Source organism: Gallinula chloropus, assembly GCF_964237585.1.
Source record: "Gallinula chloropus genome assembly, chromosome: 3".
Lineage (NCBI taxonomy): Eukaryota > Metazoa > Chordata > Aves > Gruiformes > Rallidae > Gallinula > Gallinula chloropus.
Window position 1 is genome coordinate 84469970 of NC_140087.1, and position 22519 is coordinate 84492488.

General features: G+C 45.3%; 1 protein-coding gene across 4 annotated transcripts in view; it reads left to right on the plus strand.

The window, feature by feature from the left end:
- The window catches only part of RTN4 (reticulon 4), a gene marked incomplete at its 5' end in the record, with an annotated part of 44928 nt that extends 22673 nt beyond the window's left edge, over positions 1-22255 (plus strand). For 2 of the 4 annotated variants that reach the window (XM_084262250.1, XM_084262251.1), the window contains 6 exons: positions 10681-10888; positions 13536-13674; positions 18780-18849; positions 19531-19577; positions 20655-20713; positions 21111-22255. In XM_084262250.1, coding sequence (XP_084118376.1) covers positions 10681-10888; positions 13536-13674; positions 18780-18849; positions 19531-19577; positions 20655-20713; positions 21111-21153 — 566 coding nt within the window. In that variant the 3' untranslated portion in view covers positions 21154-22255. Of the gene's footprint in view, positions 1-3097; positions 3242-7132; positions 7205-10680; positions 10889-13535; positions 13675-18779; positions 18850-19530; positions 19578-20654; positions 20714-21110 lie in introns of those variants that run through there. The other 2 variants (XM_084262252.1, XM_084262253.1) reach the window with 2 other exon arrangements.
- Positions 22256-22519: the final 264 nt, after the last annotated feature.

Sequence of the window (22519 nt, forward strand, 5' to 3'; positions counted from 1 at the left end):
TGAGGTGAAATCTTATAGGCTTGCAGATGTCTTGTTTCCATACATGTTAGAGGGTGTTCTGCGATTGTGTTACAGAAGTGCAGGTAATTACTGGTATCCTACCTGGATTCTCTTGAGGGGGCAAATTCAGAGGTGAAATCTGAGTGGGGAATGTGCTTTGCAAGGCTGGCTGAGTGGTGCTGATGATGAAGCTTTTCTTTTTACCCCTAAATCATGGGAGCAGAAATAAAATACTTCCTGTAATTCTGTAACAGCAAGCCAGGCTATTACAGTTATGTGAAGCCTAAAAGAAGTTAGAAACGCTGCCTTACACCAGCAATACACTGATTTGGTTCCTTTCTGTTAGTTTCCGTGTTTGTAGTTAGTTAAATAGAGCCATTCTGCAGGTGGGAAGGGTTGGGTGTTGTTTGTTGGTTTGCACTGTGGGAAAAATACCTTAGGATGCCTCTGGAGTTTCTTTCATGAGCAAATAACTTGTAAAATATAATTTAATTTAACCTGAATGTATTCTTAGGCTCTCTGATTGTTCAGGCTGTCTTTTATGCTACCAGATAAATGATAATAAATGGAGACTTCTGTTCCAGGGTGGAGTATTTGCAGAGGAGCAGGAGGAATGAGAGGGCAAAAAAACCCAACCTCAACTAGCTTTGAAATGTTTCTGAAGGAAAGACCTAGACTTGCTGCGTTTCATTGGAGCTCTTGTGCCGCCCCTGTTGAGAGGCAAAGGCCTGTATAGCTAAAGCTGCAGAGCGGGGCCTTTGGGAAGTTACTTGCAGGGAGGCAGAATTGAGGAGAAAATGGAGTGTTGGTGCTAAGTTATCACCTCTCCCAGAAGTGCAGACAGGCAGCCAGCTTTGAACGGGGCCTCAGGCGAGGGCAGGGTTGGGTAGTCGTCCAAAACGCACTCCTCTGGGCCATCCATGTGCTCCGGGTGATTTAATGTCTGTGTAGCCAATAAAGTACTCGCCCTGCAAGCATGCAGCCCCTTTGTAGGTGTGTAAGAACAGGCTGAGAACTGATTGCGCTGGTTGTAGTTGTCTGGACGAGTTGATAATGCTGTCTTGTAAGTAGCCTGTTAGTCACATAGGTGGTGTTTAAATGCTGGTGTAGAAACAGATGTGTAATTTCCCTAATGAACAGTAAAGCTTGCACTGAAGTTTGGCAGTGCTGGCACTCAGTTTAGATGTAGAATAGGGTTACGTGGGTGTATCTTGCCTGAAAGAAGAGAGGGATGGAAGCTTCATTGTAGGTATTTTTTGCATGGAGCAGTAAGGGTGAGCACTGAGTATGCAGAGAGTAAGGAGGACAGGGAGCAGTGCCTGTACAGGGAGTTAGTGGCCCATCTGAGGTGGGAGGACAGGGACTGGAAACACAGCTATTCTCATGTTTTGTCTATGTGTCTGTCCATGTTCTGGCCACTGCTGATCTGCTATGGCTACAACAAAACTTGTGGTTAGGAATGTGCTGCATGAATAGAGTATATTAAGTACCTAACACAAGGAAAATGAAGAGGCTTTTAATTATGGATCCAGAAATTTGACAATTAGCAGAAAGAATGTTCTGACAGCATCAAGCTTTTGACTTAATTTAGTGACAGTGCAGTCACCTGAAAAAATGTCTGTGGAGCATCTCGGGTTCTGGAGGTTTCCAGTTGATGTGAAGAATTTCAGCTCAAGGACAGAAGCAGATTTCGGACTTGTACTCTGTGTGTAGTGCAGCTTCTCAGATTTTCTTTTACTACATGCTTCCCATCTCTCTGCTATGGTATGCATTTGGATTTCCCTGCTGAAACTGGGAATGAAATGCATGTTTTTGTAAGGTAAAAATATATATAACTGGCCTTGTCAAAGCCGGCCTTAAATTTCTGGAGTAATTGAAGCAATAATTAGGGCTTGCTTTCTGTGTGTAAGATCAATTGATGAAAAGTCAAACTGCCTATTTAAGGCTTGAATCAGGATCTCCATCCTGGCCGGTCCACAGACTTTGTGGAAACGTGCAAATGCTGTTTTGTAGTTCTTTAGAAAATGGCATACCTAATTTCTGAGAGGTTTTGGAGCAATGCTGGGGAGCTTTTAGCATTTTATTGTCACACCCCCAGAGCTTGAGAAGAGATTCCAGCCTAGAAGAGAAGTTGTTTCTTTCAGCAGGGATGGAAAATAGCATGGCGGCATTGTTCTGACAGCTTTTTCAGGGTTTGAGTTCGTAGTTTATGCTAGTCTGAGGTCTGTATGTTAGTTTTTATATGTTAGTAGTGTAAATTTTAAGTTCTTGTTTTTTGCATGAAGGGCAGATTTGCTTGTGAGGTCTGCAGCTGACTGGCAGCATCGAATGATGATGTGAGGAAAACAGAGGAGGTGTTTGCTTGTAGGAATTGGGTAGAGGGCAGGAGAGCTGCTCTCAAACCTCTGTTAGGGTGAATAAATAGGGCTGGGCACTTTGTTAGGGCTAACGATACAGCAGAAAGGCTTCTTGTATTCTTTCTTCATCATGAGCCTCTTGCTTTTGTTACAGGCACAGAAAGGGGTCCTGTTCTGTTTTCAACTTTTTTTTTTCTAAAGGGAGAGGTGTGTTACAAAGATGCTTCTGTCTGTCCCTTGCACAGTCGGTCATTTGTTTGAAAAAAAAAAAACAACAAACCAACAAAAAAACCCAGAAAAAGAGAGGAGAAGGCATCCATCTAGGAGGTTTATAAACGTGTCTTCACTATTGTTTGAAAATCAATCTGTTTAAAGCGTTTCTGGTGGCTGCTTTTAGCTCTGCTCTGTCATGAAAAGCCGCTTAGGGCAGTTGGGCTTTTGTTAGCCCGGGCTGAGCCTTGCTGGGCTGGCCTTGCCAAGGCGCTGGCGCTGCGGGCAGCGGCCATCTCCCTCCGTGCTGGTGATTTTCCTTGCTCTGCCTTTGGCGTCTCTTGGATTCCCTTCCCCAGCAGTCAGAAGCAAATGGCTGCATCGCTCGGGGATTGCACGTTAGTCCTGGTGCCGGAGCATTAGCGGCAGCCTGGTTACAGCTCGCACTGCGTCAGTCGCACTCCACACCCCGCGCCGTCAGCTGACCGGCCTCCTGCAGCACCAGTGCAGCAGCAGACTGCAGACGCTGCTGGGGAAGCCCATGTTTCCCATCCTGGGCTGTAGATTTCTTCTCTTGCAGCTGTCCTCCTGGTATGCATAATTGATAATCACAGCTGGAGGCTAGACCGCTCGTGGAGAGATGGACAGTCAGCCGAGCAGTTGGAAAGATAAGGGTATTTCTCCTTTCACCTTTTCTTCCCCTTGTATTTTTTTCCCCTGTGTTTTTACAGCTAACGATGCCGCGGGGTTGTTTTCAGCAAACGGTGTTTGTAGCTTGTCTTTGTGAGATGTAGTCGAAGGTGTAAAATCTATTTGTGCTGCATGTGAAACTGTAAAAGCAGTAGGTTAAAATGAGTAAATATATGAGCAATGCAGAAGAGTAAATTATTTATGGGGGTGAAATAGCTTGTGTGACACTGCAGATCTTTTTCAGGGCTACGGAGCATATTAAAGAACAGCCTGTTTTGGTATGCACAGCACAAATAGCAGCCTAGTCCGAATTTACTCGATGTTTCTTTAGAATTCCTAGATTGTTAATAATTTAATAATCCTAAGCATCAACACAAAAGAATGTAGTGCCTGTGGTTCACGTGCCTTAATACTTTTGAGGAGAAATCGCATGCAGACTACAGCAGGGTATTTTTTCCCCCATTTAGCTTGTTCAGAGCCTGCCCTTAATCGTGTTTGCACTGGATTTTTCATAATTCTGTTGGATTCTAGGTAAAACTGTTGGATTTTTTTTAATTATTCTTTTTCTTCTTAGAATTCACAGCCGTGATATCAAACTGTTTTAGGTAAATAAGTAGCTAACCTTAAATTAGTGTGGGTCTGACCTTTGTTCCTGTACCCACCAATGGGAGATCTCCGGTGTAAATCTCTGTGGATCATTACATTAGTGCTCAGTGTGTAAGAGTTTAAGCCTTATTTGAATACGTAATCTTCAAACTTTATCAACAAGACAAGCTTTAAAAAAATTTTAATCATTTCTGGATACTTAAATATCTTAAGGGCCCTGTCGTGCTTCGTACTTGTCAAGTTTTCCTTTTTAAAAAAATAATTATTCAAAATTATGTGTGGTTTTTTTCTACTTGGACGGAATTGCCAGCTGCCTGGAAGACATCGAATGCTCTGTCAGAACCCAAATATGTAGCAAAAAAATCCTGGGGGGGGAACAACCTTTCTCCCTGATAAGCAAGTTTCTAAAAAGTTACAATCTTTCATTAAAGGGCTGTAAGATCTTTGGGAAAAACAGTATCTTGCAGTATTTAGCAATAGGTTCTTGATGTGTAATGATGTTAAATGCCTAGCAGTCCCTAGGTCAGGCATGAAATTCCTGGGGTTAAAAAAAAAGAGAAGAAAAACAGGGGTGAGGTCAGTAGGTTTTTGTAAAAATGACACCACCTTTGGGTATGTCGGCCCAATTTTCAGGTTTTCTTGTACAGCCTGATGAGCAGGGCTGGGGACAGTCTGCCCCTTGCCACAGCTGGCAGCAGCCATTTCAAAGCCCAGAATTTGAGGCCTTGAGAATAACAGTCTTTCTCTGATTAGGATTACTGGATTGCTGGTTGTGAGCGTGCCTGTGTGGCATGCTTGGCAGGGAATTTGCTAGCCACCGTGAGACTCGCTGTTAATGCTGTGTGGAGACCAGTAACATGGGGTCTGTGCACTTGGCTTCTTTGAGAAATGTAGCCCTGGAGAGTGGTGGAGCTATCATCAAATTAACAAAGCAAAGCTGCACCTACCCTAGGTGCATATGCTGTGCTGGTGTAGCTGCTTCAGGCAACGCTGTGAATTTGTCTTCATCTTCCACCCCCTTGTTTTTGCATAGTGGCATCCCCTCAGGGCAAGGAAGCTGGTTGAGTACCTGTTTTGAGGTTTAATCATAATTGGAGATAAGGTCTAAAAGGAAGTGGCAACACAGCAAGAAGAAGGCTTTCTGGGGAAGCAGAAGAGTCCTGTTCCTCTCCTTTTGCAACTGCTTTTGAGGCCTGGTTGAGTGTAGTTTCTGGTAGCCTTTGGTTATAGCGAGACGAAGATGCCTTGTCTCGTGGGTTCTTCCTTTGCCAGGTCAGGCTCCAGTCGCATGGAGAACGATGGGTAAAGTTCAGGGACTGATTACGCTGTTCATCTTGCCCCAAAATAAATATAGAAGCAAATATTGCAACATGCATCTTTCCATGCTAAAAAATAACCTTAAAGGAAGTGATGATCAAATCTAAAAGAGCCAAAAGCAGAGTTCACAGTTAGATATTCCAGCTAACGCCCTACTTTCTAGTTAATACAGTCCTAAACTTAGTTTTGGTGTGAATCTTGTGCTATGACCTAGTAGTTGAGGAACCAGCATAGTGAAAGTGGTACAACCTGTGGTATTGATTAATACCAGTGGTATTGATCATCTAGATAAGCAGGAAGAAATAGGTTCACCCTGGCCATGGCATGACTTTTATTTTTAGCACTTTTAAAGACAGGACCCTGTGGAGTAATGGGTACTAAAATGCAACATTCGCTTATTTTAAAATTATTTCTATGAATTGTCAGGTTTTAACCGCTGAATAATGCTAATGGTAGGGTGAACACCACAGCGATGCTCCCAGGCTATCCCAGGATTATTCTGTTGTTATTAATGTGCTGAAAACCTATCTGAATTATGGTTCAGATGAGTTTGGGGCTTTGAGATGATTTTCCCCAGTTTGCATATTGTGCACACATGCAGGGGGTACATGATCAAGTAGAAACAAAAGAGAAATACTGCTTTGGCTCACTAGTAATTGTTAGATCATGTTTGCATTTTTGGGGGACAGTCTGGTAGTGTCGCACTTGGCTTTCACTTGGGCACGTGCTTGTGAAATCTGTGTCACTGTGTTTTTGTAGGGCAGATGTGTCAGGTCTGAACTGTATGTGCTGCAGCTGTTTCGTGGCCCTTGGGATGCAGTTAGAGAAGCCCATCGGTCCCACTGGATGTGCCATTCCTTATCATGCCTGTGCCCAGCATGGGGAGAGCTCTCTTGCTTGCACCACATGCAGGCGTGCAGTAACTGCCTGGTTTTACCAGTCTGGGGTTGTTCTGTCCTTACTGACTTGCAGCAAGGTGGTCAAGGACCACAGTGGCTTCAGGCACATCTGGTCAGGGTGAAAGGAGGCTCTAATTTTGTGACTTGGTGCGTAACTGCTTCTGTTCAGATTGTCAGATGTGGTTTTAAATGGCCATTCTGATGGAACAAATCTTGAAGATGTCAAACCCCAGGTTACTCATGGTATTGTGCTTGGCAGACTTTGACCACTTGCTGGGTTGGTGTTGGCTTCTCCCTGGGATTGGTCCCTCCAGGGCTGCCTCACTGTGGGCTTGACCAAGCTTTGGCAGAGAAGCTATGGTGATGGATCTTCCCTGCTCAGTACTGGGTGTAACAGATCAGTGGAAGCCCTGAAGGTGGCTGTTGTGTAAACAGGAAGTTTGTTTGGTGGAAGGGGAAGGTGCCTCTGTACACAGAAATTAACAGCCATTTCCCTGTTTGTGGTTGTGCTGGTCTAGAGTTAATTCTCATGCAGCCTGCCTGGTGCCATGGTGACGGTTGTCACCGTGCACTTCAGTCGCATTTGAGAGCCGCTCACTCAGAAGACTTCTGCTGCGTAGCTGTACAACACTGGCTGTGCTTAGATGGATCCAGAAAAGGCTTGTTCTTGTGCTGCTTTTAGTATTATTTGAAGAACATAAAGAACTTCTGCTTACCTTTCAGATTACAGAAAGGTTCCAGTGTAATGGCCGTCGTTCTTACGATGCTTATCTAAATCATACGCTGTTTGCGTGTTGGGGGGGGGGGGGGGTTTAACCTCCCCCTCCACCCCCCCTTGTACACAAACAGCCTTTCTTCAGCACTGAAACCCAGTTTTTGTTTGTTTCTCCATACTGGATAGAGAGTAGTTGTTCATTGTGAAGGGGGAAACCTCCGGCTCTGCAGCTGCATTCCAAGGACTTAGCGGCGAGGCAGCCATTGGCGGGGCTGGGAGATCTTTGCGGCGGCAGGCAGTTGCGTAGATGTGCCGACCTCGGCGCGCCCCAGCAGGAAGTGAAAAGGCTCTGGGGAGTCAGCTGTGAGTCTGGGTGCATGCAGGCACACTCAAGATGGATGCCAAAATGGGTCAGTCCCTTTTTTTTTTTCCCTTGGTTTGCTTTAATAGATGTGACTTGAACTCGCTTGTTGGTCTCAAGGCTTTTAATTTCTCTTACTTTAAATTAGAAAAAAAAAAAAAAAAGAGGGTTGCTTGGCTCAGGGTGGCTTTGTAAAAAAAGGACGTTATCAGGTTAAATATATAAACCACTTTTGTCATCAAAAAGCAGCGTGATTCGTTCGGGTTTGTTAAATATCCTTGAAAGAAAAAAATAAGGGACTCTTAAACATGCAGAAAAAGGAAGAAGAGACTCTTTTTTAAAAAAATAGAGTGATAAACCTATCACAGCACTCGCTGTAACAGCAAAATGTAATTGGATGAGTTGTGCATGTAAGGCACGGATGCTAGCAGTACTATTTTTAGACGTGCCAAGTGACAGTTCGTGCTTACCAAATGTAGGCAGCTGTTCTGCTTTGGAATAGGCCTGGAATACTTGCAATAAATGCATGAGATTATAGCTCCTGTTGTGTAAAATAAAGCTTAAAATGGTTTCCACGGGGCGAGGTGCTACTTGGCAGGGCTGTTTGGAGAGCTGGTTGGGGTTTTTTTTTGTGTGTTTGGCTTGGTTGTTTTTGGTTTTTTGTTTTAAATCTACTGTGTACGAGTTAAAGCCAGAAAGCTGCTTCTAGTAATGCTTTAATCTTTTGCTTCGGGAAGGAATGCAGAGGCCTCTTTCCCATCGATTGGAGAATAAAAATCAGTTTTGTCCTGGCCTGAAAGGGACATGAGTGGGGTTTTCAGTGGCGGCTGGCGTTGAGCTTCCCTCTCAGGAGCTGACAGTGACACAGGATCCCTGCGTAGTTAAGCCGACACAAGTAGTTCCACAAACAGAGTGGCGATGGGCGTGGACAAATGCTTGGTGTGTCTGGGAGGGCCTTGCTGGGGGCTTTCCTTGGCAATTACTGAGAACAGAGGCCTGGAAGATGGAGGCAGTTTGGTGTTTGTGGTACGCTTTAATTCCAGCAGTTGTTCCCCTCACATTTTGGAAAGGGTCATACAGATGAGTTGGTGTCCTTGCATCCCTTACAGCTGAGTGCAGGGGCGATGCCTTGCTGCTGGTAAGGAGGGATGTCCTGTGAAGCTGCAGGAACCACTGTCGGCAGGATGTGGGAGAACTGTGGCTCAGAGGAGGGAGTATCTCCCTTGCAGAGCCAGCGCTGCCTGCAGACGGGAGGAGACGGGCTCATACTCGGTGTGCCACGTGATATGGGAGCAGCACCCAAACGGGAACACGTGGGTGCTCAAATGGCAGAACCTCCAAAGAAACACAGCTTCAGGATTTGAAGCAAATACTCCAAGGCAATGATTTTTTTCAAAGATTTTTTTTTTCAAAGATTTCACAGGAGGTTTGGAGGGTAACAAACACCAACTTTGTTTCGGCAGGACTGGTTTCATAAACCTCACCCAAGCATTAGGGAGACTTGCAGCTCCATATAGGTGTACAGTTTACAACAGTTCTGTTCACAAGCTCCTTTATGTTCTGAACTTACTAGTGTAAGTTGTGCAGAGATGCTAATAAATGCTTTTGCGATTAGAAGCAAGGCAAAAAAACAAGAGAAAAGGTTAATTTAGGAATTACAGTCTGTACAAAAGGAATTACAAGGTAAATTGGGGTGGTTTTGTTTGATTTTTAGAAATATTGAAGTAAAGCTGTCTTGCTTAGAGAGCTTCATTTGTTTGCACCTCTGTCACATGAAGAGACCCAGCAGAGAACAGGTCAAGAGGGTGCAGTTTGGTGAGGACTTTGGGTTGGTGCTGTTCTGCCACCCCCTAGGCTGGCTGCACTTGCACCCCCATGAGCCTGTGGAGTCACGGGGCGAACCACATCCAGAGCCTGATCTGATCTGGCTGCTTAGTTTCGTTTTACTTCTGCAGCGGTTGTCAGCGGTGCATGGAGAAGCAGCCCAGTTCTCTGTGTGGCCATGCTGAGGAAGGGGGTGGGATTGGGTGGTGTGGAGGGGTGAGGCTCTGCCTCTTGGGTGCTGTTTTCTTTTCGACAGCAAAATTTTACCTACGAGTTTAAGATGCTCGTGCAGCTGTAACCTGATTGTGTCTGTAGAGCTTCAGGAAACCTCTGCAAGGTGAATTAAATATCTGCAGAAAATGTTTTACACTACAAAAATGGCAGCTGTAAAGCTCCTGAGTGGGGTTCTTGTCTCTGCTGCTCAGTATGGCTTCCCTGCGGAAATAATTAGGAAAGGGCTGCAGCTTCTGAAGCACCGTGAAATTGCACCACAGCCCAGCGGCGTTTCCACCTTGTGCCTACAAAGGGGTTGTGCAGACTTTGCCCTGCAGAGCCTACCGAGTATTTAATGCTGGTGCACTACCACGTCTTCATCCTGTAAGAAAAAACAGTAAAATACCTTTTTTATTTTCTCTTACAGTAATTCAGTACAAGAATCTGTTCTGAATTGATACAGGAATATACAATTAACTTTGGTGTTTCGGATGAGAGAGGGTTACCAGACTTGTGGCCTGATAGTAATGGTTTTCTGTAACTTATCTTGAGCTCTGTATCTAAGAGCAGTTTTGATGCAGACAAGGAATTTGCCTTTGTGAAAAGCTGTGGAAATAGCAATTGTGAAGAGTGTGTTACTGTGTGTCTCCCCCAAAGTACAAAGCTAGATGAGATGCCCCTGCCCAGCCTTGTACTCAGCAGTGGAGAGTGATGTTTGCAGATCTCCTGAGTTCAGTAATCAACCCGATGCAACAGCACCACAAAACAAACAAATCTGCTGTGGGTGTATTCAACTGTTACCAGGGACTTGTGCAAGGGTGTAGTTGAGAGAGTGATGCTAAAAATGGCACAATATTGTGTTCTCTCCCGAGGGTCGCTTAAGGAGAAAATAAACGTGGTGTAGAAAGGAAGCATTTTGCATTGGAGAGCAGCAGATTTAGCCGGGATTGAAATTTCAGTGAGATTATGGGTGACAGATTGAGCCATCCAGAGGGAATAATCAACGTTACAAACTCCCATGGCAATGTTTTCAGCCAGAAGAAAAACAAAATGAACTGCTCTGGAGTTGAGTGGTGCCTTTAGAGATCTGTTAGTGTTCCCAGCACGGAACTGGAATCAGTCTCTTCAGGGAGGGACCCCCACAACAGGGAGATGAAGCTCTAACCGCTGCGGTTCTGGTGCAGAACACAGCATGGTGGTTGAAGAGATTAATTCTGACATTGCTTAAGGGCAGAAGTGTTCTTAAATTTTAGCAATTACGTTTGAGGTAATCCTAATAACAATAATCCCAATAATCTGAAATCCAATGCAAAATCAGTGCTAGAATAACCTGTTTGTAGTTGTAATTTCAGCTCTGGTTTGACAGCGAGATGGCGAGTTCCATTCCTGATGACTCTCAGCAGTCAAGTGAATCACATTTTACTGTTTGCATGTGGAAGCAGAAGGTGCCTTGTTCTAATTTCTTATCTTTTTTTTTTTACATTTTAGTTGTTGACCTTCTTTACTGGCGAGACATTAAGAAGACAGGAGTGGTGTTTGGTGCCAGCTTGTTCCTGCTGCTTTCATTAACAGTGTTCAGCATCGTAAGCGTGACAGCTTACATTGCCTTGGCCCTGCTCTCTGTGACCATCAGCTTTAGGATATACAAGGGAGTTATCCAAGCAATCCAGAAGTCCGATGAAGGCCACCCCTTTAGGTGAGATTTTTCTTTTAATTAAGAAAACGGGGTGTTTGGGGGAGCAGTGGTATTGGTGCTGGTAGAAGCAGTAGATAACACGTACCATAATGTGTTGCGTAAGAAATTACGTAGTCTCTGTACTGAAAAATCTGTTACCCAGCCTATGACTACTCTGCCTCAGTTTTTCCTCAGTAGGGCTACACAGTGGCAAAGGGAATGAATTGGGCACTCAGTACAGGGATTTCCCTGCAAATGCTGCAGTATCTGAAGTTACATTTCAAAAGGGAAAAAAAAAGCTTTGCTTTTGTGCATAATATATTGCACATAACTCCAGAATGCTGTTGTCTTCACAGTGTGAGCTGGTGGCAGATGATGTACAGAACTAAAAGAATATCTGTTTTCTGTGTAACGTATTCAGCAAAAAACAGAATAAATGTAGCAGAGGAATAGGGTTTTTTATCTTTCTGGAACTTTTTTTCCTTAAGAATACCTTTAAAACCTGTTGTTTAGCATGTAGCAGTGTAGCTGTGTTCTCCACGTTGCAAGGCTGCATGAATCCAGGTTCAATGCGACCTGCCTGGATCAGACACACAGAAACTCAGACCCTGAATTCTAAGGCTTGAGGAGATGACTTGTAGGATTGATTTAGGTCCCCAAAGCAGACCTCAGAGCTCTTTGTTTAAAGTGATGAGCTAATCCTTGGGGTGTACCACGTGTGCACCTCCCTGCAGTGTGGCAATATGGTATTTATCCTTTCCTGTGTGGAGTAGAGTGGTGCCTGTTCTTGCAAAGCTGCATCTTAAGAGTAATAAAACTTATTAATGTGTTAGACTAATTAGGAGTGCATGTTTCCTGTTCCCACAGCAGCCCTGTCCCACACTGTTCAGACTTACTTCTCCCTTTGTATTAACCAATTAAGTGGTTGGATCTCAACTTCCCTTGCACCTTTCAGAAGCTCCTGCCTGCCCTGCCATTGTCAGCACTCTGACTGATGGTGGGGTGTTTCCAATCCTTCTCATTCTTTTTCTCTCAACTTTAGTAAGGCAAAGTAAAAATGTTCCCTTGGGGTAACCCCAATTCCTCCCTGTCTACGTGCAGCTGCTTGTTCACCCGGTGGAAGTCAGTCTGTGCCTAAAACAACTGTGGGACAAACATCTAGAAAAGACAGACACATGACCAACCTGTAACAGCATCCAGTACAGCAGGATGAAATAGATCTTTTGTAAACTTAGGTTTTTGGTTGGTGTTTTAATCATCAAGGCCCTGTGTGGCCCTCCTTAATCACCCTCAGTGGGGTGAATAATTCCCAGCTGAAACCCTGTTTGCTCTATCTGCCCAGTAGTGCTGTTCAGTACCCAAACAGCATTTCCAAGTTTACCAGTTCAGTTTTTTTAGCAAGAACAGGCAAAACTTGTTCTGCCCATGCTCTTTCTGCAGTTTACTTCTAAAAATACTGATATTCATTAGAAGCTTCCAGAGTTTCCTGTCGAACGTATCTGGTTGCTTCATTTTATTTGTATAGCTTGAACTGCACTTGAGTTTATTTGGACAGCAAAGTCAATTCAGTTTTTGATTCAGGTACTGAGTATCTTGCTGATGAGTTGAGAAGGGTGTGCAGGCTCAAGCCAGGCATGGGCAGGAAAAGGCAGCCTTGGAGTGGCTGTAGTTACAGCTTAAAGTATTTTCATTTGCTTCGGGCTTCCCACAAGGCCATGGTTATCTTTGCCTTAGATGACTTAGGGGCCTTCACTGTGCCTTTTTAATTTTCAAAAAAAACCCCAAAAAACACCCCAAAGCAGAATCCGCCCCCCGCCCCAAGTCAAATGTTAAGATTGTAGTATGTGTAAAATGAGTGCCCTGTTATGGATGTCCTGCACTGCTCCTCCTTCTTCCAACATGCAGATGAAGTGGATAAGTTATTCTCTTAAGTTAAAAAGCCCTAAATTGCCATAGCCACTGGAGATGGAAGTCATGGTATAGTGGAAAGAACACTTACCAGGTAGGAGCTTGTATCTCACTGTCGAAAGAACCACTGTTACCAACGGTGAGAAGTTTCCTTTAGCAAATTACCGAAACCTCGCTCGTTTTACTGTGCCTTAGTGTGTTTGTCATGGCTTAATGGTAGCTCCAGAGGTGCCTTCCTGCAGTAGGAATGAATGTGTTGCTTCTGGAGGATCTTTTCTGGTTGAGACACAGAGGAGTCTCAAGTCCTGAAGAGTATTAGGCCACTTAATACAGTAGCCAGAACTAGAGTAGCACAAGCATGTGCCTCTTTTTTTAAGACATGTGGCCAAAATAGTGTACTAGATTGCAGCTTATGCTGAGGCTTCCTAACTAGCCCAGGCAGAAGGAGGAGGTGTGCTGGTTAGTGTTCATCTCTTCTGCCTGGGCCCACGAAGGCTGTATGTGACTTGGTAAATGCACTAGCACGGCATAGCAGTAAGAAAGTAACATTTTTCCTTCTAAAAGGTTGTGGAGATTTTTGTAAAGTTAATATTTACCTTCTAAGAATACCTTAGGTCTGTTCTCTCCTAGCATTCCTCATAGGGTGAGGTCTTGTCTTTATAACCTGGAAAGAATGTGTGTGATGTGCATGTATAATGTGTGTTGATGCTGTTTAGCAGCACTCTTGCAGTAAAGCTTCACAAGTTGCTCTTCCTTGCAGGGCTTACCTGGAGTCTGATGTAGCTGTGTCTGAGGAGCTGATCCAGAAATACAGTAACGTTGTGCTTGGTCACATTAACGGCACAGTCAAAGAGCTGAGACGCCTCTTCCTAGTCGATGACTTAGTTGATTCTCTGAAGGTAAGTTGACTTCAGCTGTAGAAACACCAGCCTTGTGTAAATACATTCCTTGCTGACCTAGCTCAGCAAAGCCCACGAGCCCTTACAGACGTGAATGAACAATGGCATCTTTGGCTCTGCCTAAGTAAATATTGAGTTTTAGTTTGCTTGTTGGAGGGACTAAGCCCTTTTGTTTTTCAAGAAGTATGGCTTTGTTAGCCACATGGAGAGGACTATACAGCATGATACAGTGGGTACCTTTCTCTGTACTTTGCCATTTTTGAGTAGAAAACTGAAATAAGCTCTGGCTGCACGCAGTCCTGCTGCTGCACCTCCTCACTGCTGCTTAACAGCAGAAATCTTAGGAAAATGAGACACTGGGCTGTCAGAGTTTGTCATTAATGTGCATCTCTCCCTCAGAAATAGTCCAGGCTGTGGGCTGGATTGGCAGAGCCTGGTTTCTGCGGTCAGTGTGCAACTACTCTCCTTAAACAATACTGCCCAGGGGCTATCTTGAACATGTCCAAGTGCTGTTTAATGGGGTTTATTGAAGGTGGCAGGGCAAAGCTGATGGTGACTAATAATAACAGCAGTAAAAGGGCTGGCTGAAAACCCTCCCATTTTGCTCCATGGGAATTACGGGTATATTCTTTCCTTTCAAGTTTAATCACCTTCCTTTGTTTTTCAAACAATTGTTCCCTTTACCCAGTACAACATGTTGTCCTTTTTTTTTTTTTTTCCAGTTTATTTAATCTCCTTGAAAGAAAGTTGCATTTATCCTCCAGTAAATCCCTTAGGGCTTTGTAAAGTTCTTTGAGTTGCTGTGGTTGGGGGAAGGGGTTTCCAGTGAAACTTGGAGAGCAGAATGAAGGCTGTGGAGGTCTTTGTTCTACTTGTGGAATTGAAATTGGTTGGAGCTCTGGATCTCACCCAGAGTTTCTAGATGCAGTTTCTCATTATGCTCTAACTTAAACACAGAGTTTGTGCCCCAAAAATTGCACATGATGCTGTGCATGTCTCCTGCAGTAACAGCCCTTTCCCTCTGGAGAAAGGAAAGATTATAAGGCTGTAAAACAGATTTAGATTAGATATTAGGCAGAAATCCTTCCCAGGGAGGGGGGAGGCCCTGGCACAGGGTGCCCAAGAGAAGCTGGGCTGCCCCTGGATCCCTGGCAGGATTCAAGGCTAGGCTAGGCTAGATGGGGCTTGGGGCTCCCTGGGCTGATGGGGAGCGCCCCTGCCTGTGGCAGGGGAGTCACTTGGGGGGCTCTGAGAACCCTTGCCAGCCAAACCATGCTATGATACTCTTTGTCCATTGTGTTTTAAAGGGCGCTGAGTTTCAGTGTTCAAAGAGGAGTTATTTTTGCATCAGTCATGTTTGGATCTGATTAAACATGGTCACAGAAAAACTTGTAGTCACAAGGTCACTTGTATTTCTTTAATAATTAAGCCCTTTGTGGTATGTTCCTTCATCTGAGTTACAAGAATTTCCACACCAGCTTTGAGGTAGGGAAAAGGAAGCACTGAACAGCCAACTGCTGTTGTAGTTAACACTGTTTTAAAAATGAGGCCGTTCAGAGGAATTATGTTAGAAATAGAATTAATTCCAGTCAGAATGTCTTCAAGGCACTCTAATAGCTTTAAAAATGTTATGGTAATATAGGGAAGAGATGTTTATTCAGCTGAACTAATTCATTTCCCCTCACTTCTGACATCTAAAATGTTTTATGTAGGTTAATTAGGCTCATTTATGGTAGTTGGGAGCGACCCTTATATCAAACCAGTGAATGTCAGGACAGTTTGTAGTCACAGGGTACTGATTTTGGAGAGTTTGTGCTCGAGGAGAACAGGAAGATGCTGGGCTTTTGTGTCATGTCAGGGCCCTGCTTTAAAAAATAAAAATACCTTGGCTCCTGTATTTTAAACATCTTCATGATAGGAAACAGCATGTTTGTGTATAATTAAAGAGCTTTAATGTAGAAAAAGCCTGCAGGTCAGTCCATTGTGTGTAATAGTTCTGGCTGTAAAATTCATCTTGTTAAGATTTTTCTTTTTTATTAAACAATGCTGAAGTCGTGGGAGTCTTAAAACGGACTCTAAATATTTATGCAGCACAAGAAGTTCCTCACAGCTCTTGAGGAGCAATTCCAGAGGAGCCCTTGCCAGAGCCCCGGGAGGAGCTGCACTTTGTCCTGACACGCAGGGATCTGGCGCTGCCCCGCTGCATGGTGGGAGCCCTTCAATCGTGGCACGGCCCCGCCGTTGCTTTCCGTGTCCTGTTGCTCAACTGGCGCTTTGAGAAACCAAGCCCTTTGCTGCATTTGGACTATTCTGGATCTGTGGGGGTCCCAGCAGCACTTTGGGTACTGAGGAGTCGTGAAGTGTTGGAATGAGGTGGGCAAATCAACGTCGCTCGCTTCAGTCCATCGGATGTGCTGGGTTGTGACTGGTTTGTAGGGCACTGCAAGGCTCAGGCTGAGACTGGGCCCTGTGCTTCCCTTCTTTGTCGTTGATACCGGGCTGCCTTCTGGCCTTTTTCCTTTTTCTTTGACACCCTTAAAGCTTTAGCACTTTTCCAGCAAGGCCAGCTGCTTTGTGTCTGTAAGGGCCTCCCAGCCTGCCTCCTGTCTAAGGGAAAGAAAAAGGCACCGATACCAAATAGAGACGGATATGTAAATGTGGGACTGAGATTGACTCCACTTAACCTGTGTGGTTTTCCCTGTCAGAAGCGTGTGAGGTGATGTGGGTGGGGGTTCTGAGGGTGTTCCTGAACTCCCTTTGCTCTGGTAGCCCCAGCTTTTGAAGTAGGTGTCCCTGCTGATGTGGTGAGGGTGGGTGGTCTCGCTGGGGCCAGGGGTTCCCTCCCACCCAGTATGAGTAAGTGAAGTGGATTAAAAACTGCATGTGCAACACGGTTTGTCCTTAGACCCTGATGCTGCTCTGGACAGGCTTCTGGAGAACCAAAGCCTGTGTCAGTCAATTGTTAACTCCTGGATTTGGATCCTGGGCCATAAATGCAATGCTCACTGAACAGGATTGGGTAGTGCTGACAGGTGTTGGACTTTGGGATTGATTCATATCCGTTATCCCTCTACATGAACTCACGTTTTCTGACTTGGCTGCAACCAAGTCTTCAGCGCTACCACTGAGCGCTTCGCATCACTCATGGTCGTGCAGAGGAGGTCTTGGGCCGCTCTATGGATGCTTGACTGTGTGTGCTTGAGGCTGGCATGTTCAGCCTACAAGAGAACCCTTCTTGAGTGACTACAGACCTGGGGGCTTCTTGCTGTAGTAAAGCTCTTTGACTTTCCTCCCTTCTCCGGGGAGGGGGATGCGCTGTGCACACAGACTGGCTCTGAAAGTGAAGTGTTTGCTCCAGTGAAAGGTCTTGCGCAGAGAGGCAGGCAGCCAGCTCCCACCCTGGCATTGCAGAGAGCAGAACTGGGCCAAGGTTTGAATGAATCATGAGGGAGTTTAGAGAAATCTGCTTTATTTTTCTCGATAAACCTGCCAAAATCCTTCAGTGGGAATGCAATTAATGGTAACATTGCAGCCTTGTCTGAGGGTTAACATCGTGCCTCTGGCGTAGCTTACGTCACATCCAAAGGAACTGACAGATAGGGAACCGCATCGTTTGCAATTAATCCTCCTGCATTTTGAACGGACTCAGCTTTGCATAAAGCTCTTGAAGTAAACGTCAGGGGTCATGCAATTAAACTCATGCTGATTTTCATGCCCTTATCTTATTGTTGGCCCTTGATTTTGTTTGGCTTGGATATGATAAGGTAAAAACAGTTGTTTGGATACCTAACTTCTGAGTAACTCAGCTGCAGGCCAGGTCTGTGCCCACACCCACAGCCCTTCATGCATTCTTTTTCTTGCCTATAGTTTGTACCCATCTTTTCCTTGTGTGTCTCCTGCCTGTCAGAGTGCTTCGCCTTCAGCTGCTGACTGTGCCTGGATCTTCTCTCCCTGGTGCCAGGAGCAGCCTCCACACTGCATCTGTCTGGCTGTTGAATGCTTTGCAGTGTCTGGCACACAGAATAACCAGATGTGCTCAGCTGATTAAAGGGCCGGGGGGGCGGGGGGGGGGGCTTGCCTGCGTGCTCCCCGCAATGCACAGGGCACTTTGGTGCTTGGCAAGAAGCAAGCACTGGTATATCTACTGTGCCTGACATGCAGATCCTGGCTTCAGCTCAGCTCCTCAGGGGCTGTGCAGCGCTAGAAGGGCGCTGAGTTTCCTTGGGAGGAATCCTACACAGAAATAGAGCTGGCAGCCCTCGTCCCCCTCCTGCCCCAGTATAGGTCAGAGGTGTGCTTGGGACACTTACCGAGGGCCTTGGGCTTGTGCAGACGTTGGTGAAGCCAGTGGAGCAGAGTAGAGCCCCGCACAAGACAGGAGAGCTCCGCAAGTGCAGTCAGGGGCTGGGGACGGGTGAGAAGCCGTGTCTGGGTCTGAGGATGCAAAGCCAGAACCGATGGCAGTGTGAGTGTGTCTGTGAACAGAAGGATGGCTTTGCTTCTGGATTTATCTCGGACTTAGACCCGGCTTCCATTTTACAGCACTGTTGACTGCTCTTGACTGAATTTTTTAGTATCCAAAGCTTTTACTTTTCTTTTTACAAAGAAAAAAAAGGCAATCGAGCCAACCTTGCCACGTTTCCTTCCAGACAGGTTTTCCTCCCAATGTGACAGGAACATACTTGGTCTAGTCACAGGTTCGTCGAGGTCCTTGCTGAGCCAGAGCGTGGTTGTGAAGCTTTGAGTTGTTCCATCTCTCTGAAGGGTGGGAGGTGGGTTTGCCCGTGGTTCTGAAAAGTGGGATTTGGAAGTGCTGCATAAACGCAGAGGGCAGCAGGCAGCCACGAGTGTTAACAGCTTGTGGTCACTGCTGACTTGGGCTCAATTCAGCCCCATGACCTGGGCACAGGAGACTGCATATTCTATTACTAAACCCTGCAGCCATCTTGTTACTCATCTATAATTACACAAGCCCGCCAAGGGTGAAGGGGAGTTTGGGGCAGTTTATGTCCTTAGGTGTGTTTAGAGGAGTGTTCTAGCTGCTCTAACTGGTACATTCTTGTTGGAGGGACTGTGTGCTGAGGTGCTGTTTTTTTCTCTTTCAGTTTGCAGTGTTGATGTGGGTGTTCACTTATGTTGGTGCCTTGTTCAATGGTCTGACATTACTGATTCTGGGTAAGTGGTTTAAATAGTGTTAAATACCTACAGTACAGAGTGACCCTGGAAAAGCACTGAAGTCTGATGGGCGCTCAGGCTATTCCTGTGCTCATGAGGGCGGAGCGAGGTGTTAGACTTGTGTGTCCCTTCTAGGACGTTGATAACACCACAGAACAGGTCATTTTGAATCCCAGTGCTGAATTCCTTGAGCCTACTGATGTTCCAGACATTGTAGCATTTAAAAGCGTGTTCTGTTGGCTTGTCCCTATCAGGGTCAGCATCCCTTGAATGCTGTCACTGTGTGGTGACTTGGGAGGAGGCACAAAATGGGCTTTTGTCACGCCCCACTGCGGGTGCAGTTTTATTTCTTGCATCCCAAAGCAGGCTGGCTTCAGGTGGCGCAAACCAACTGATGTCAGCAGAAGCCTGAGCATCCTTTTGGAAGAACTGGCATGGCCCCCAGTGAAAGAGCGAGCTGTGACTGCACTGACTGTGCTGTTAATGAGGGCTGGAGACCAGCCCGGCCCCTCTGCAGCAGCAGTTATTTAAATGTCTGGCCAGCAATTTTCCTTCATGGCTTCGTTACTTCTTGTTCTTGCAAATTCTGTGAAAGAAATGTCAAGGTGCGAGAACTGGGCCTTGTTTTAGCTGCAACACTGTCCCTTTGTCAATATTGATCTGTGCTGTGCTCTTTTCCAGCTTTGATTTCGCTCTTCAGTGTTCCTGTTATTTATGAGAGACATCAGGTGAGTGTGGAATGAATCGCACTAAACACTTCATAGAATTCTCTCTATTGCAGCAAAAAACCCACTAAACAATAAAACCAGAATTAATTTTAATTCTTCTAAAAATCTTCGAAGCCTTTAACCAGGAGTCAGTGCCAGGGCCAAGAGAACCATGTCCATAGTGAAGCCCAGGTTGCATGAGCCTTTCTTTCTGGTGGCTTCCCTGGGAAGTGGATAGGGAAAAGGCCCACTGAGGCAGAGGGCTATGCAGTTGTGGGCACGGTGCGTTAGTCTTCATGTTAGTACTTTGAAAACAGTTTCTGAAGAAACCTCTTTGGAGCAGATGCTCAGGATTTATGTCCTGGGGCCTTGTGCAGTTTGTAGCCCAGGAGCTGGGAGATGCCTGGTGGTGCCTCACTTGGGGAGAGACTCGTAAAAGGAGGAGGTAAGAAGGAGCCAAAATAAAATGTGTGTGGTTAGATTATAGTTGTGCTTGAGCAGGTCACAGCACAGGAGGGGGGAGCCAGCTCTGGCTTAGCAGTTCCTTCTCCTCTTTCAAAAACAACGCTGCCTGAAGGCCGACCTGAGACAGAGGGAGGAGGAAGAAAGGCACTGAGCAGATGGTGGAGCCTCTTGGGCTCCTCGCCCACCTCCTTGGGGACAACAAAGTACATGCAAGGCAGGGAAATCCTGCAGCCCTCGGAAAAGATGATGGACAATTTGTGTGGCTTAACCCGGGCTCCTCAATCCTCTTGTGGAGCCGAAGGCTGCGCTCTGAAGGCATAAGCTGTTTAACAGGCCCGGCCCACCTAAGCAGCTTTCCTTCTCCGTGGTGCCCAGAGGCAGCAGAGGAGCTGCTTGTCCCAAGGCACCGCCTGAAGGGGTGGGGGGACTCGCAGGGGCCAGGGTCTGTAGGTGCTCACCCGCTAGCCCCCCATGGTTGTCCCTGTTCCTGTGGGGACCACAGCTGCAGGAGCTCGGGTGTCACACACAGGGTAAACGCAGTTGAGGCCCTTCCCTCCATCAGCCATCCTTTGTGTAAAGTAGCTCCGGCTTCGTGACAGCAGCATAACGAACGTTGGTCATCTTCCATTTCAGGCCCAAATTGACCATTATTTGGGACTCGTGAACAAGAACGTCAAGGATGCGATGGTGAAGTGAGTTTGCTTTTTTTTTTTTTCTTCCATTAGGTCTAATCATGGGTATGTGTGGTGTGTGGGACTCCTGTGAGTAAGAATTGTGGGCCACGGCCTAGCCCAGGGAGAAAGGCCTTGTTAAATTGTGGAATGGGTGCAAGAATCAGCGCTGGTCTTGATAAGTTACTCCTAGCTTATTTTTAATGGAGATATCAGTGTGTGAGGCCATTAGCAGTTAGACTAGAGGGGTGTGTGAAGAATTTAGCAGTTCCGTTTGGTTCTAAGTGTAATGCTGTTGTGTTGCTGTGGGAATGCCTTTCACATCATGCTCTTTTACATCATGCTCTTTTTTTTACGACTGTATACTGGATGTTATTACTCAAAGGTTGTTCTTTTCCCTCTCCTCTTCCTCTTGTAGGATCCAAGCAAAGATCCCTGGGTTGAAGCGCAAAACTGAGTAAAAAGCCTGAATCAACTTATGGATAGGAAGTTCATCTTTTAAGGGGGGAAAAAAAACAATACTCATTTGGATTTACACGGGGAGGGTCAGGGAATAGCAAAGCCCTTGACATTGCAGTGCAATTTCACAGATCTTTATTTTTTAGCAACGCAGTGTTTGAGGAAAAAAAATAACTGTTTTGACTGCCATGTGTTTCATCATCTTAAGTATTGTAAGCTGCTATGTATGGATCTAAAACTAATCATCTTTCTTTATCCTGTGTGCAGCACTGGCTAATACAAAAGATTTGAGAAAGCTGTACATTTTGCTTCATCAGAGGTAGTCCTGCTGCGTTCCGGAAGAGGTAGTGCAGGTGGAGGAGGGTCACACTTCCCAGATTGTGCACGGTGTATGGTCTGTGTAGATTGATGCAGATTTTCTAAAATGAGATGTTTTAGAAGAATACCATTTTAGCAAGTTTTGGAAAACCTTGCCTTTTTGGTATGAGTATAGCTGTATTGTGATTTTAATGTTTTATCAATTGCCTATATATATATATATATGTGTTTCACAACGCTTAGATCTTTCAGCTGCTCCACAGTGCTTCGTACTTCAGAGAAGTGACTGATTGCTGGACTAGATCCATAGCACACAAGCTTGAAAAACTAAAATGTCTCTGCAAACACTAGCATCTGTTTAAAACAACGAGAGAGAAGTGAACAAAGGAACCTCCACCTGTATTAAAAAAAATAATCCAGCATACACGTTGTTGCACAAACATACAGTAGTTGAGCAAATAATTCTACAGTCTCTCAAACTCTGATAATCTGTGGAACGAGTATCTAATGCTGCAAATGTTGTTTGGAAACTTAAAAACCTTGTTACGCAGGAACCGATAAACAACTTTCTCCACTTGCAGTGTAAGCTGTATGGAACTAAGTCTGTGGAATGCATTGTGAAATGTAAAAAAAAACCCAAACAAAAAATCAAAAAAAACAAACCAACCCCAAGTATCAATAAAGCTTATAGACATGAAATAATAGCGGTATTTTGCTTTCTTGAGGCAAGTTTAATATATTTGTGTTTATTTTGTTTAAGTTCATGGTGATTAAATATCCATTGTACATGGTGGTGGAAATAGTTTGTCAGACGTTTAGCGATGTGAGTAGGTGGATTTTTCATGATACCTTTTTCTTTTCATATGTGCAGTGTGAAGCAGTTTGTTCAGTTCCAGTTACAGCTTTGACGTCCCGAATAGCCGTGTCGGCTGGTGATGCTCAGTGTGGTGCGTAGGTTTTGTAGTGGATAGTCTGGTCCCACAGCTCGGTGACACAGGTTGATGGTGTCAGCCGCTGCCGAAACATTGTGAGTTGGTTATTGAGACTTTA